Consider the following 15273-nt stretch of genomic DNA (forward strand, 5'->3'; position numbering starts at 1 on the left):
GCAGTGTGTTAATGTTGAGGATGACTTAAAGGAGTACGCCACCCCCAGGTGAAATTGAGTCAGTCCCTGGAGTCCCTAGAGTTGGATGAGTGAGCCAAAGCGTTTTGTAGCCGACCCAGCCATTGCCCTGATCTAGAAACGCCCCAGTTAGCTTTAGCTTAGCGTAGTCACTGTAATCCGGTGTGTCCAGCTAGCATTGTCGTTGCAAAAGTGAATTAAATAACTCAAGATTTTTTATAATTATTTCTCATGACCTGTACATTCACATCGAGTACACATATCAATGCAAATTAACACGAAGGGATTTACTAGACCAATTTATATCTGGAACTATTTTCGGCCACAGCACAGGCAAAGCACCGCTGCAGGCGCAAAGACACTGCGCAGCACCTGTCAGTGTCAGCCTAGTAGCCAGTGTTGCCAGATTGGGTGGTTTCAAGTGCATTTTGGTGGGTTTTGAACATATTTTAGGCTGGAAAACATCAGCAGTATCTGGCAACACTGCTAGTAGCAGAGAACTTAGTAGTCACGCTGGTGTATTGACGGAAGTTGAGGGTTATCAGGTGCTGCGTGGTGTCTTTGCGCCTGCAGCGGTGCTTTGCCTGTGCTGTGGCCGAAAATAGTTCCATATATAAATTGGTCTAGTAAATCCCTTCGTGTTAATTTGCATTGATATGTGTACTCAATGTGAATGTACAGGTCATGAGAAATAATTATAAAAAATCTTGAGTTATTTGATTCACTTTTGCAACGACATGCTAGCTGGACACGCCGGATTACAGCGACTATGTTAAGCTAAAGCTAACCGGGGCGTTTCTAGATCAGGGCAATGGCTGGGTCGGCTACAAAACGCTTTGGCTCACTCATCCAACTCTAGGGACTGCAGGGACTGACTCAATTTCACCTGGGGGTGGCGTACTCCTTTAAATCAGGAAATGGTGCCAGTGTTATGATAATACTCTCTTGCTCTCTCTCAGTGTTGGAGCAGGAAAAGCCACACTGAATATGATGGGAGTGGGATGTGGATCAGGTATAAACATTCTATTATTATTTATAAGGATATTATACAGTTGCATGAAGATATGAAGTTTATCTTTTAATGGTGGAAAAATATATATCTCACAAGTGAACGAGGTGAACAAGTGATATATTTTTCAACACGAGAAGATAAGCTTCATATCTTCACACCACTGTGTAATGTTCTTTATATTATATGGACACATGAAAAATGCACAAGTTAGTCTAAAGAATTTTAATTTTGAACCGATGACGTCATCGGAGTGAGAAATCGGGACATATGTCACTCAGATCCACAATGTATTTTGTATGAAAAATGCGAGTTTTTCAACACAAGAAGATAAACTTCATATCTTCAAGCCAATGTGTGATTTTTTTTCTTTTTATTATATAGACGCATTCACAAACAAAGTACCCAAATTTATCAAAACAATCCACTGATTTCCTCATGTGTGACATATTGAGAAATAATATTATGGTTGTCTTTCTCCATGTCCTGGATGTAGTTCATATGAAAAATATGAGTGGCATATTTCCCAGGAAAACATTTGTCTTTATAATATAGATTATATTATTATAGTTCTATCACTGTATAAATGTGACACTCCCCATCGGCAGGAGAGATCGATGTGGAAATCCTCACACAGCTGCATGCTAAATATCCGGAGGCCAAAGTGGAGTACGAGGTGGTGGAACCCAATGGAGACATGCTGTATAAATATAAAGGTTATACACTCGCATATCTGGTCATTATTATTCTTTATCTGGGTCATGATGTGTCTATCATGCGAGCAGTGTTTCATGTTAACTAGGTTTTAATACAACATACATTAAACATTTAGGGTATGTGCTGTGAACTTGTTAGGGTGTGTGCTATAGGGTGTATGGTGTGTTGTTTGGATTATAGGCTGTTTGTACTGTACTGATATCAAACTTGTTCAGATTTAGTATCAAAGACACTGGGCCTTGATCACATCACCTTCAGGTTTAATAAGATGACGGCATCCGAGTTCGAACGCGACTGGAAGCAAAGAAACACTGACCGGAAGATGGACTTCATCCACATGATTCAGGTTCGTACATAAACTCAATCGCCAAAGCTGTGTTTAAATAAAATTATTTTATTGTAGCTCACTGCTTTCTAAACAACTCACTATTCTTTAATTTAATTATTTGCTTTGTTATAAATGTTTCTAAGGAAATATGCATAGTTCTTTATATAGCAGTGTTGAATTTGTTAATTTTAAAGTACTATTAAATGTTTCAGTGTATGAGGTTTTTAAAATTTTTATTGCTACATTACATTATAGGCGTTTAGCAGATGCTCTTATCCAGAGCAATGTACAAGAAGTGCAAAGGTCAGATACAAGAAGTGCTGAACTTCTAGACGAGAAAGTTCTAGTGCCAAATGAACAAGTGACAAAATAACACCTAGTGTAATATTCTGTTGAAGTAGCAACAGTCAGCAAACAGCCAAAGAAAACAATTCAACCATACAAATGAGCTGACAAAGCACAACTGAATATTAAAAAAAAAAAACAATTGGCTAACACAGTCATCATGACCAGGCTCAACAGCACACAGCCTGGCTTTCTGTTTTATATAATATATATTAATGATTTAAAAAAAAAAAGATTCATAAGTCTCTCCACAGTGTTGTATTGTAGCGTTAAGATGTACTAGGAAATTTAAAGTAAACACTAAAATGCTTAGCAGGACATGATGATTGGTCACATTTGTGTTGCTCCACAGATGCTGTACTATGTGAGTGATCCGGAGGCAACAGTTTCTTTCTTCCGAAGCTTATTGCACAAAGATGGCAAACTCCTCATCATCCTGGTCTCAGGTACCCACACCACATCCACAGATTTATTTTTTGCAGTAACTCGTTCATGAGGCACAAGGTGAATTAAAAATAAACCGTAAGGCAGGTATTGCAGAGCTAGCCTGTTTGTTACTTTCCATGCAAGAGATGGTGGGTGGGATGAGAAGCTATGAAGATCAGGTGCACAGCTGCTGTGTCACGACTGCAGACATTAAGAGCTTCTTAGATGCCAAAGAAATCCCTTACAGAAGCCACAGTTTTGTGTCTAGTATGGATATCACTGAGTGTTTCACAGCCAGAGATGAGAAAGGAGCTGATGCTGGATTTTCTGATTGACATACTGGAGTTCAGTAAGAGTGCTTCTCCAGAGCTGAAGGCTGGAGTGCTGGAGCTCCTCAAATGCTCCGAGTGCAGCCAGGAGGTGAATGGCAGGGTCATGTTCAAATAGCAACATGGAGGCCTTGGTGATTTGACCTGTAACTCTAAAATAGAGATGTGGTACTACACTTGGACAGTGTCGAAGTTTTATTGTTTTAAGTTGTAATGTTTTATTCTTCACAGCCAAAAATTACTATAAAGTCTCAGCCTTAATATCTACTATTTAATTGGAAAAAAGCTACATCATTATGTTGTTAATGCCTGCTAGGACATCTCGTCTCAGAAATCTTGTCAGGGTAGCTCATTCTAGCTGGCTAATGCAACCTGGAAGATTATGAACAATTATGAGCTTTGTCCAGGTTTTCTCATGATGGCCAAGTGGCTAGCATTAGCAGGGATTATGATGGACATGTTTGTATTTGAGCTTGACTTAAAAATGCTGTTAAGTTTATTTTTATAGTACTTTCAACAATAGACATTGTCGCAAAGCAGCTTGATAGAAAATGAAAGACGAACTAATTTTATCCCGAATTTATCCCCAATGAGCAAGCTTGTGGCAAGGAAAAACTCCCTCAGACAACATGAAGAAACCTCGAGGGGAACCCCTCCTCATTTGGGTGATAACAGATAATGTGATTTATAAATGACTCGCTTCTATAGTTGTGTCCTGTATAGTCACAAAGTATAACTGTGAAACCAGGAAATTCATTATAGTTTTAACATGAAGTCTGTTTTGTTAAAGTTATCAGCTGTTTGTTGATGGAAACTTGAGTGCAAAACTGTTCATGCCCACTGCAGTCCTAAAGTTAGCAAGTCAACTGAAGTCCTCAGCCATAAAGTCACTACTGTAAGTGTCCAGAGCATCTTCCAAGTGTGACTTTTGACTGTCAAGTTAAGTTTATTTGTATAGCGCTTTTAACAGTACACATTGTCGCAAAGCATCTTTACAGAATTTGAACGACTTAAAACATGAGCTAATTTTATCCCTAATCTATCCCCAATGAGCAAGCCTGTGGCAAGGAAAAACTCCCTCAGACGATATGAGGAAGAAACCTCGAGAGGAACCAGACTCAAAAGGGAACCCATCCTCATTTGGGCAACAACAGACAACATGACTATAACATTAACAGTTTTAACATGAAGTCAGTTTCGTTGATGTTATAAACTCTTCATTGATGGACAACTTGAGTGCAAAACTGTTCATGACAACTGCAGTCCTAAAGTTAGCAAGTCAACTGTAGTCCTCAGCCATAAAAGCATTACTGTAAGAGTCCAGAGCATCCTCCAGGTGTGACTTTCAGCTGTCCACATGGGGCCGTCCTCCACAGGAGCGATGCGATGAGACTCCAACCAGATGTAGGGCATCAGGATGGATCAGGCAGGTTCTGAGGAGTAGAAGAGAAAAAGAGAGAGAAAACACAGGTTGTTAGGTATGCCCAATGTCACTTGATGAGTTGGAACAGTGTATATTTTGCACTGAGTGCAAGCAGGGACTCCAGCAAAACTAACTATGACAGCATAACTAAAAGGGGAGAGCCAGAAGGTAACACAGGCATGAGGGAGCCCTGGGACATAAAGCTAGCCACTACACTGTCAACAAACTTGAGTGAGCAAGTGAGTGGGGGACTGACAGCATCCATACATCCCAGTTTACCAAAACATTCTCTGTCTGAGGATCCTCCAAATCTATACCTTTTACCTCATAAACACCATTAACAAAAGGCTTGACTAAACAGGTATGTTTCCAGCCAAGACTTCAACACGGAGACTGTGTCCGAGTCCCAAACACTACTTGGAAGGCTGTTCCATAACTGTGGGGCTTTGTAAGAAAAGGCTCCGCCCCCTGATGTAGCCTTCACTATATGAGCTACTAGCAGTTAGCCTGCACCTTTTGATCTAAATAAATGTGGTGGGTCATAAAGGACCAGAAGTTCGCTTAGGTACTGTAGCGCGAGACCATTCAGTGCTTTAAAGGTCAATAGTAGTATTTTTTTATAATCAATATGAAATTTGATTGGAAGCCAATGCAGTGTGGATAAGACAGGGGTGATGTGGTCATATTTTCTAGTTCGAGTAAGGACTCTTGCTGCTGCATTTTAAGGTAACTGGAGCTTATTTATGCACTTATTGGAACATCCAGACAGTATTTCAGGGGTAACAGTGAGATCAGGACTCTGACAGCCGAGGGGAAGAAGCTATTGCAGTGTCTGCCAGTGATGGTTCAGATGCTACGGTACCTTCTAAGCCCTGTCAATAACATTTTTGGAATGGGGGCATTTGGAAAAGTGTAGTAGGCATTGTCCCAAAATGTAAACAAAGCCCCACCACTGTGATGCAAAAAAAAAAAAGGCAGGTGGTCTGGGGGTCTTCACCTGGAAATTTTTTAAATATAGATCTAAAATGGTGCATCCTGACTGACTGATCCAGAATGCAACATTTTGCATCTCAGGGGAAATAAAATGTTGTTCTTGATCTCATGATTTAGGTGGCTAGGATGTGAAAAATAGAAAATGCAAGTAAAACCTCTCTGATTTCATGCCAGTTTGACCCATGTTCAAGTTTTTTGGTCAATCATGGCTCAACTTGTATGTAGTTAATTAGAAGAAGCCTTTATTTTTGTTTACATGTACACTCAAGCACAGTGAAATTCCTCCTCTGTGTTTAACCTATCTGAAGCAGTGAACACACGCGTGTGTGCACACATACCCAGAGCAGGTGGGGGTTAAGTGTCTTGCTCAAGGGCATATCAGCCATGATACAGAGGGAGGGGAAAGTGCTGTTCATTCACTCAACTCCCCTCACATTTTTCCTGATGGTCCTGGGAATCAAACCAGCGATCTTTTGGGCCCAAGGCTGCTTCTCTAACCTTCAGGCCATGGCTGCCCCCAATTCTTGAATTATCACAACTATTATTGAGAAGGTTGAGACCATCTTAAAAGAGGCTGAGGCTTCAGTAGGAAAATGGCAACCCTAAGAATAACAACAACAAAGAAAATGGAGAGATCTTGTGGAACTAAAATGTTTAGTAAGTTTTAACAGTCAGAATGATAAAATATTTTAAATGAAGAACTTGAGATAAAACTGGAGTCAGTGTCGATTATTCTTAATGATTTATGTATTTATACTACTATTAAACAATTAATGCAAAAATATTACTGAAAGTACTATTCAATTGTAATTCTATTAATCTGAACAGAAGCTAACACAAATTGTAATTTTAACTTGTCGATTAACTTTGTACTTCATTAATGACAACCGAGATCTCAATCAAACCATATGATTTTTACTGGCAACAAAATAAGCGAATCAACAGACTTCACCTTTTATGAAGTGTAAATCTATCTCTGGGAGATGATGCATGTGCAGTATTTGCACAGATATGAGTAAACAATGACCTGTTGTCATAACACAATTCTTGTCCTAAAAAGATCGCTTTTCTAAGTTAATAAAAACAAAGCATGTAACACAAAAATACAAGGAAAATTTTTATTTAATTTAAAAAAAGCCCCTGCAAGTAGTGATGGCATGTTTACTGGGGGCAAAATCGTTACCTGTCATTACTGACAGGGCTGCCTTCTACCAGATGGCAGGAGGGAGAATGGTGCATGTGATGGGTGGAACTTGTCCTGGACTATGCTGTTGGCACGGCGGATGATGTGCTTCTTATACTAATGCATCTCAAACAATTAGAACATCTTAGAAAAAGTCATAATTTAATTTAAAAAGGTCAACTTTCATATATTCATTACACTCAGTACTTGGTTGGGGCTCCTTTACTACAAATTACTGTCTTTGTGGCATGGCATGGAGGCCATCAGCCTGTGGCACTACTGAGGTGTTATCAAAGCAACCTGGGCTTCAATAGTAGCCTTCAGCTCCTCTGTATTTTTGGGTCGGGTGTTTTCTCATCTTCCTCTTGACAATGGCCCATAGATTCTCTCTGGGGTTCAGGTCAGATGAGTTGGCTGGCCAGTCAAGCACAGTAATATCATGGTCAGCAAACCATTTGGTAGTAGTTTTGGCACTGTGGGCAGGTGCTAAGTCCTGCTGGAAAAGGAAATCGGCATCTCCATAAAGCTCGTCAGCAGATGGAAGCATGAAGTGCTCTAAAATCTCCTGGTAGACGGATGTGTTGACTTTGGACTTGATAAAACACAGTGGACCAACACCGGCAGATGACCTGGCAGCCCACATCATTACAGACTGCAAAAAGTTCACACTGATCATAAGACACAGAATCCAAGGTGTTTATCCACTTTTCCTCCTGACTCTTGGACCTTGATTTCCAAATGAAATGCAAAATTTACTTTCATCTGAAAAGTGGACTTTGGACCACTGAGCAATAGTCCAGTTCTTTCTCTCTGCAGCCCAGGTACAACACTTGTGACGATGTCTCTGGTTCAGGACGGGCTTGATATTAGGAATGTGACAGTTGTAGCCCCTTTCCTGAAGATGTCTGCACGTGGTGGCTCTTCATGCATTGACTCCAGCCTCAATCCACTCCTTTTGAAGCTCTCCCAAGTTCTTGGATCAACATTTCTTGATAATCCTCTCAAGGCTGTGGTCATCCCTGTTGCTTGTGCACCTTTTCCAGCCAGCCTTTTCAGCAGTGACCTTCTGTGACTTACCCTCCTTGTGGAGGGTGTCGATGATCGTCTTCTGGACAACTTTTCTTTTTTTTCCTCCTGCGTAAAGACCACAAGCGGAGGCCATCCACATCGGATCTGCTTTAATATCAACAGATCTTCGATTAAGGTACGTGAATCTTTTCATCATGGCACACCTTCAGCCTGTTCAATGTGCTGAGTGCAGGATGTTTATGTAACAGATTTTAGCTGTTGATTCCACTTGACACAGTGACAAGCAATAAGATTTGCTGTTACATACAATATGTATCATGGACACTCACTGGTTGCCATGGCTTCCCTCAGCATATAAATACTGGCTGTGACGTCACCTCAGTACCAGTATGTGAGGATTGAGCCCATGGTAGGTTACTCAAAGCACAGCAGCACTGCACTGAAACTGTGAAAATAACATAATGCAATAACACAGCTAAAATTATATTATACTTAAGAAGGTGGCGAACACATTGCACTTAACAGAATGAGTCAAATTGGTTGTGTATTGTTGTTACATATTGATACGATAGTTAGCTACCTTAGCTCAAAGGCTAAGCTAATATTTGCTAACTTCTTCCCATGAAGCTGTGCCGAGAAACTGCTATATATGAACGTGACCAACCAGTGGGTTTCCTTGCTGTCTTACAGGTACATATGTTTGTTTGGGTTTATGTTTATTAATTATTATTTATGAATAATCTGACCAGTACGTGAGGATTGAGCCCATGCTGTGCCGAGAAACTGCTATATATGAACGTGACCAACCAGTGGGTTTCCTTGCTGTCTTACAGGCAATAAAAGTGCATTCAAACAGTGAGAAAGTGTCAGCCTTTGTCACAGAAACACAACACAACGCAGACAGCGGTTACATTTAGGCAAGGCAAGTTTATTTATATAGCGCATTTCATACACAGTGGCAGTTCAATGTGCTTTACAGAGGTAAAGGCAAAACAGTAAACAATAGAAAATAAAATTACATAAAATAAAGGGGGAAGAAGAGAGGGAAAAAATAAGAATTAAACAATAGTAGAAATAAAATAATTAAATGAAGTAAAAGTTCAGTAAAAACAGCAGAATAAAATAGAATAAAAGTTAAGTAAAGTTTAAAACATGTAAAGATGATGATATTTATCAGTTAGCAGAAAGCATCTGAAAACAGCTTGGTCTTTAGTCTAGATTTGAAGCTGCCAACAGCAGGAGCATTTTTGATGTCCTCTGGGAGTTGGTTCCATAGCTGTACTGCATAGTAGCTAAAAGCTGCTTCACCACACTTTGTTTTAACAACAGGTTTTACCAGTAAATTTTGCTGCTGCGATCTGGTAGATCTGATTGGGTTAGGCCGCTGCAACATATCAGAGAGGTAATTGGGCCCTGTACCATTTAGAGATTTGTACACCAGCAGCAATGCTTTAAAGTCAATTCTGTAGCTTACTGGAAGCCAGTGAAGGGACCTTAGAATTGGAGTAATGTGCTCTGTTCTTTTTGTTCATGCGAGAACCCTAGTCGCTGCATTTTGAATCACCTGAAGTCGTTTGATGGTCTTTTTTGGCAGGCCTGTGAAAAGGCCATTGCAGTAATCAACCCTACTAGATATGAAGGCATGTATAAGTTTTTCCAGATCGTTTTTTGACATAAGTCCTCTTAGTTTGGAAATGTTTTTTAGGTGATAAAATGCCGATTTAGTGATTGCTTTCATGTGACTGTCAAAGTTTAGCTCGCTGTCAATGAAAACACCAAGATTTTTAACCATTTATTTTGTTTTAATCCCCTTTGTGTCAAGAATAGTGGTAATCCTGAGTCTTTCATCTTTTTTCCCCAAATGGAATTACTTTTGTTTTATCTGTGTTCAGCTGAAGAAAATTTAGTGACATCCAGTTGTTGATTTGGTCGATACACTGGTAGAGACATTCAAGGGGGGCATAATCATTAGGTGATAGAGCAAAATAAATTTGGGTGTCATCTGCATAGCAGTGATACAGAACTGAGTTGTTGTTGATAATTTGTCCAAGTGGGAGCATATAAAGGTTGAATAGTAATGGTCCAAGAATCGACCCCTGGGGGACACCACAGGTCAAGGACATTGATGTTGAGGTACAATTTCCCATGGTAACAAAGAAGCTTCTCTCTTTTAAGTATGATTTTAACCAATTGATAACTTTACCAGTCAACCCAACCCAGTGTTCAAGTCGATATAGCAGTATGTTGTGATCAGCAGTATGTTGTGATCAACAGTATCAAAAGCTGCACTGAGGTCCAGTAACACCAGGACTGATGTTTTGCCTGCATCAGTATTAAGACGTATGTCATTTATAACTTTACTCAGCGCTGTTTCAGTGCTATGATTGGCACGAAATCCTGAGTGAAAGTTATCAAAACAGCTGTTTGATATCAAGAAGGCAGTTAATTGATTGAAGACAATTCTTTCAAGGATTTTCCCAATGAATGGTAGATTTGATATTGGCCTGTAGTTGTTTAATACTGAAGCATCCAGATTATTCTTTTTAAGTAGGGGCTTTACAACGGCTTTTTTCAGGGACACAGGAACAATGCCAGTTTCTAGGGATGTATTTATGATCTGAAGCACATCTGTAATTATGAGGTGAAGAACAGACTTAAAGTTGGTGGGCAGAATGTCCAATTCAGATGTTGAGGAACTGAGATTTTGTACAGTTTTTTCAAGAGTCTCGTAATCAATTAAACAAAATTCTGACATTGTGTTGAAATTGTTTATCTGTGTCACTGGTGATTGCAGCTTTTCAATTATTTGCAACTGAGATATATTATGAGCAATATTCTGCTGTATTTTTTCAATTTTACCTTTGAAGAAGGATGCAAACTCATTGCATTTATTAACTGAGAGAAGTTCAGGTGCTAATTGTGGTGGGGGATTAGTTAGCTTCTCTACTGTTGAAAATAGCACACTGGCATTGTTCATATTCCTGTTGATGATGTTGGAGAAGAAAGACTGTCTTGCTTTACGAATTTCATAATTATATTTACAAAGCATCTCTTTATGGATTTGATAATGGATGTGAAGTTTAGATTTGCGCCATTTTCTTTCAGTCTTTCTACATTCTCTCTTTAGCAGTTTAACAGCTGGGTATTGCTTCCATAGTGCTTTCTGCTTGTCATTGACTCTTTTGATTTTGAATGGAGCAGTATCATCCATAATTTGGGTCATATTTAAATTAAAAATTTCCAGTAAATCATCTACAGAGTCTGACATTTTGGTTGAGATCCGAGAGAGAGCTTGCTCAAAGAGAACACGTGTTGTCATTTATGACTCTCCTACCCATAGTCGTTGAGCTGTTCTGAATGTGAGGAGACATAGGCTACATCCACACGACAACGGCAACGAGATGTTATTTAAAAATATATCGCGTCCAAATGGGCAACGATCAGTAAAATATCAGGTCCATATGGCAACGCAACGCTTGCTGAAAATGATGCAATACACATGCCACACCTCTAGGGGCGCTGTAAGACGGTCCCTTCGGAGACACCAGAACAATAGAAGAAGTAAGGACGCATGCGCATAAACTATTATGCGCGAGACTTCATATTAGCCACAAAGTCAGGAAAATCTGTTTGTAAAATTACATTATAATGACCAAATACAATGAAAAGTATTTTTCCAGTCTCACCTGTGAAAGGTAATCCCATGTGATCTCGTTTGGACGGTAAACATGTTGGTACAGTTAAACGCAGCACATGAATCTTTATTCTCCACTTTGACCTATTCAATATGGCGGCGAGGATGACGTATGATTCTACGTGGAAGGCGGCGTCTTTAATGGTCCGGAATAAATTGAATACTACACGTTGATGGATTAATTTGTTGTTTCTCACCTGTGAAAGGTAATCCCATGTGATCTCGTTTGGAGGGTAAACCTGTTGGTACAGTTAAACGCAGCACATGAATCTTTATTCTCCGCTTTGACCTATCCAATATGGCGGCGAGGATGACGTATGATTCTACGTGGAAGGCGGCGTCTTTAATGGTCCGGAATAAATTGAATGCTACATGTTGATGGATTAATTTGCTCTTCTATGCCCTTTTTGAGGAATGTATTGTAGGAGTTAAACCAACATCTGAAGAGGTGAGATCGCTCCTTTTTTTCCCTATTTTTGCTGGCGGGATTGACTCTGCCCTAAGGGCAGAGTCTCTCACTCTCTCTCTCACTTTGCACCATTACACAATAAATATTCACAGTGAAAATATTTTGTAAGCGTGTTTCATGAACCAAGTTATAGGATTTGTTGACAACTCGCATCGAGTTCGTTACACTTCTACCCGGCGTGAAGCACTCTCAGTCGTGTGGTTGTGACGTCATCGTAAACAAATCCGTTCTACTCATCCAGACGACTTCACAACAGCAATGTTGCCAGATCTTTCCACTCTGGAACCCGTTCTCAAAAAGATTGCATTTTGGGCACCCAAAACGCCGGTGCCGTGTGGACGCCAGGCCTAAACGATAAGCAATTGTATCGGAGTCACCTGAATCCATTGCCGTGTGGACAGGGCCATAGAAACATCAGAGAAAACACAGAAATGATCAGATAAGGCCAGGTCAACAACAGTAGTAGAAACAGTAAGACCATGTGATGACGAGGTCAAGGGTATGACCACGAGAGTGGGTCGGCCCCTGTACATGTTGTACTAGGTTGAAGTTGTCAATAAGTGCAAGTAGTTCTCTGGCATAAGTGTTTTCAGGATTATCTACATGCAAGTTAAAATCCCTAGATATAATACAGTCAAACTCTAAGCAAATGACTGACAACAGTTCACCAGACTCTTCCAGAAAAACTCTGGCTGAATGTCTCGGAGGTCTGTAAATAGTTAATAACAATATGTTAGGAGAGCATGTAACAAGTGCACATAAGTGTTCAAAGGATGTAAAATCACCAAGTGAGGATTGTTTACATTGAAAAGAGGCTTTGAATATATTTGCGATCCCTCCACCTTTCCCCTGTCGGGTAGCACTCATGAAATTAAAATTTGGGGGAGCAGCTTCAATAAGGGTGGTAGCACTCTGCTTGATCCAGCCATGTTTCAGTTAGAAGCAAAAAATCAAGATTGTGTTTGCAAATAAGATCACTAATTAAAAATGACTTGTTTGAAAGTGATCTAACGTTCAGAAGAGCTAGCTTTACAGAAAGTCTAGAAGTAATATCCACTTGGGCACTCTGATGTTGTTTTGAAACAGGAAGGAGACTAGACTGGTTTATCCCCTGGGTTAAATATGCTCTATGTTTTCTATTTCTTATCAACACAGGAATAGAGAATGGCATAGGCATACTGGGTCTCAGCTTGTTTTCAAAACTACACCCAATGCAGGGACCCACAGCACATCATACAAGAGACTCTGTATGTTCCATGAGGTTGGGAGGGGGAAGGATTGGAGATGTCATGTATTTTTTAGATGGTGAAAAAGATTGGTAGCCAGCTGAAAGTCCTGGGCGAACACAATTCAGTCTGTTGGTTGATTTTTGATGAACTGGGTACACTGCTTGTCGCGAATTATTTGGGCTGGAAAAAGAGAGTGCAGCCATTGGCAGCAGTCTCTGCATACTTTTAGGGAAATCCATGCAGGGGGGAGACGGAGATGGTACAACAAAGTCAGAAGAGCGAGACTGAGATTGGGACTTTGGTGAGGTCTTTGTGAGTGTCTCCATGACTGTCTCTGTGGTGACTGTCTCCCTGACGGTCTCTGTGATACTTGCATGGGGTTGAGATATGGATGATGCAGCCTTGGCATGATTGTCTTGGGTCAAGTCCTCAATCTGGATGGGCGATGCAGATATCTGTGGCTGCCCATTGTTAACAACATGCTCACATTCTCCATGTGATTGTTGATGTCCTTGGCAGTCTGCCCCAGATGGTTCTTGGCAGTCTGCCCCAGATGGCTGTGTGTCCTTGTTGAAGCATCTCTGCTGTGCTTGCATGGGTAGTTGTTTTGGCTTTGCAGAGGTATTGTTGATATCTGTAACTGGGTCAGTCTGTGAGCACTTATCAGCAGTTCTGCTCAATGTTGGCTGAGAAAAGAATGCATGCTGGAGAGAGAGGCTGTAGTGATCAGCCAAAACTTTGGTCCCAATCCAGCTGAGTTCAGTGCTATTTGGCTTGAAGAATTCTCTGCGATTCCAGAAAAGGTTAAAATTGTCTATGAAGTTTATACCAAATAAAAAAACAAGTTTTTCCAAGCCAGGTGTTAAAGGAACAGTCCACCGTACTTCCATAATGAAATATGCTCTTATCTGAATTGAGACGAGCTGCTCCGTACCTATCCGAGCTTTGCGCGACCTCCCAGTCAGTCAGACACAGTCAGACGCGCTGTCACTCCTGTTAGCAATGTAGCTAGGCTCAGTATGGCCAACGGTATTTTTTGGGGCTGTAGTTAGATGCGACCAAACTCTTCCGCGTTTTTCCTGTTGACATAGGTTTATATGACCAGTGATATGAAACAAGTTCAGTTACACAAATTGAAACGTAGCGATTTTCTATGCTATGGAAAGTCCGCACTATAATGACAGGCGTAGTAACACCTTCTGCGCGCTTCGGCAGCGCATTGATACGGAGCTCAGATATCTAACCCTAACCCAAAACTTCCCCTTGCAGGGAGTGGGCCACTGATAAAAGATTGTATTCTAGTCTTATAAAGGTCAGAAAAAAGTTTTCTGAAATCATCTTGGACAAACAGCTGTTCTCTGAAAACATCATTTGCTTCCACATGCACAACAATACGTTTGATAGTTTTATGCTTGGATACGAGTTTCAAAATGCTGTCTTTGGTGTCAGAGATGGATGCATTTGGAAGGCAGCAAATAATCATCCCATGTTCTTTTAAATGTCTTACAGTGGAATCACCAAGAACAAGGGTTGTGGGATCAGGTGGTATTACGAGCTGCTTTTTGTCTCTTCCCACAGCTCTTCAGTTGTGGTGCAATCTCTTTCTATGATGTGCTTGTCTGCCTGAAAATTCTGCTTCCACATCCCTGAGGCACTCAAATTTGTTCTGAAGCCTTATGGGCTGTGGATTTTCCATAGGACTGTAAATCCTATTGTAGTTTGTAGACCTGGCTCTATTTCTAATAGCATGGCTGTGGAGCATGGATTGCATAGTATCAGAACGAACTGGTGTTGAGGTAATTACTCTTCTGTTTTTATTTTTGGGCCTGCCACCCATCATGTGCCAGTTTTCTGTACTCATATTTTGCCCTGTTAGATCGATGAATTCATCCACTCGATCTGCAATGCCATCGGCCTGTCGGGGTGCAATCTCTGCATTCTCAGCCACTGTTTCTGTACTCCTTTCGTGAGATATTGCTCTTAGTTCGTCTGTCTTTGGCAGGGCGTCAATCTTTGATTCCAGGATAGAAATCCTCTGTTTTAGTTCCGTGCATTTTCTACAGGATCTCCTGGATTTTTTG

The 15273-nt window shown here is 40.5% G+C and overlaps 1 protein-coding gene across 6 annotated transcripts in view; it reads left to right on the top strand.

Annotated features, from left to right (window-relative positions):
- The window catches only part of LOC132892100 (histamine N-methyltransferase-like), an 80682-nt gene that overhangs the window by 44650 nt on the left and 20759 nt on the right, over positions 1 to 15273 (top strand). For all 6 annotated transcript variants that reach the window (XM_060930496.1, XM_060930498.1, XM_060930497.1 and 3 more), the window contains 4 exons: positions 978 to 1030; positions 1636 to 1743; positions 1960 to 2090; positions 2770 to 2863. In XM_060930496.1, the coding sequence (XP_060786479.1) occupies positions 978 to 1030; positions 1636 to 1743; positions 1960 to 2090; positions 2770 to 2863 (386 nt within the window). The remainder of the gene's footprint in view (positions 1 to 977; positions 1031 to 1635; positions 1744 to 1959; positions 2091 to 2769; positions 2864 to 15273) is intronic.

This window comes from Neoarius graeffei, chromosome 9 (genome assembly GCF_027579695.1).
Source record: "Neoarius graeffei isolate fNeoGra1 chromosome 9, fNeoGra1.pri, whole genome shotgun sequence".
In the NCBI taxonomy this organism is placed as follows: domain Eukaryota; kingdom Metazoa; phylum Chordata; class Actinopteri; order Siluriformes; family Ariidae; genus Neoarius; species Neoarius graeffei.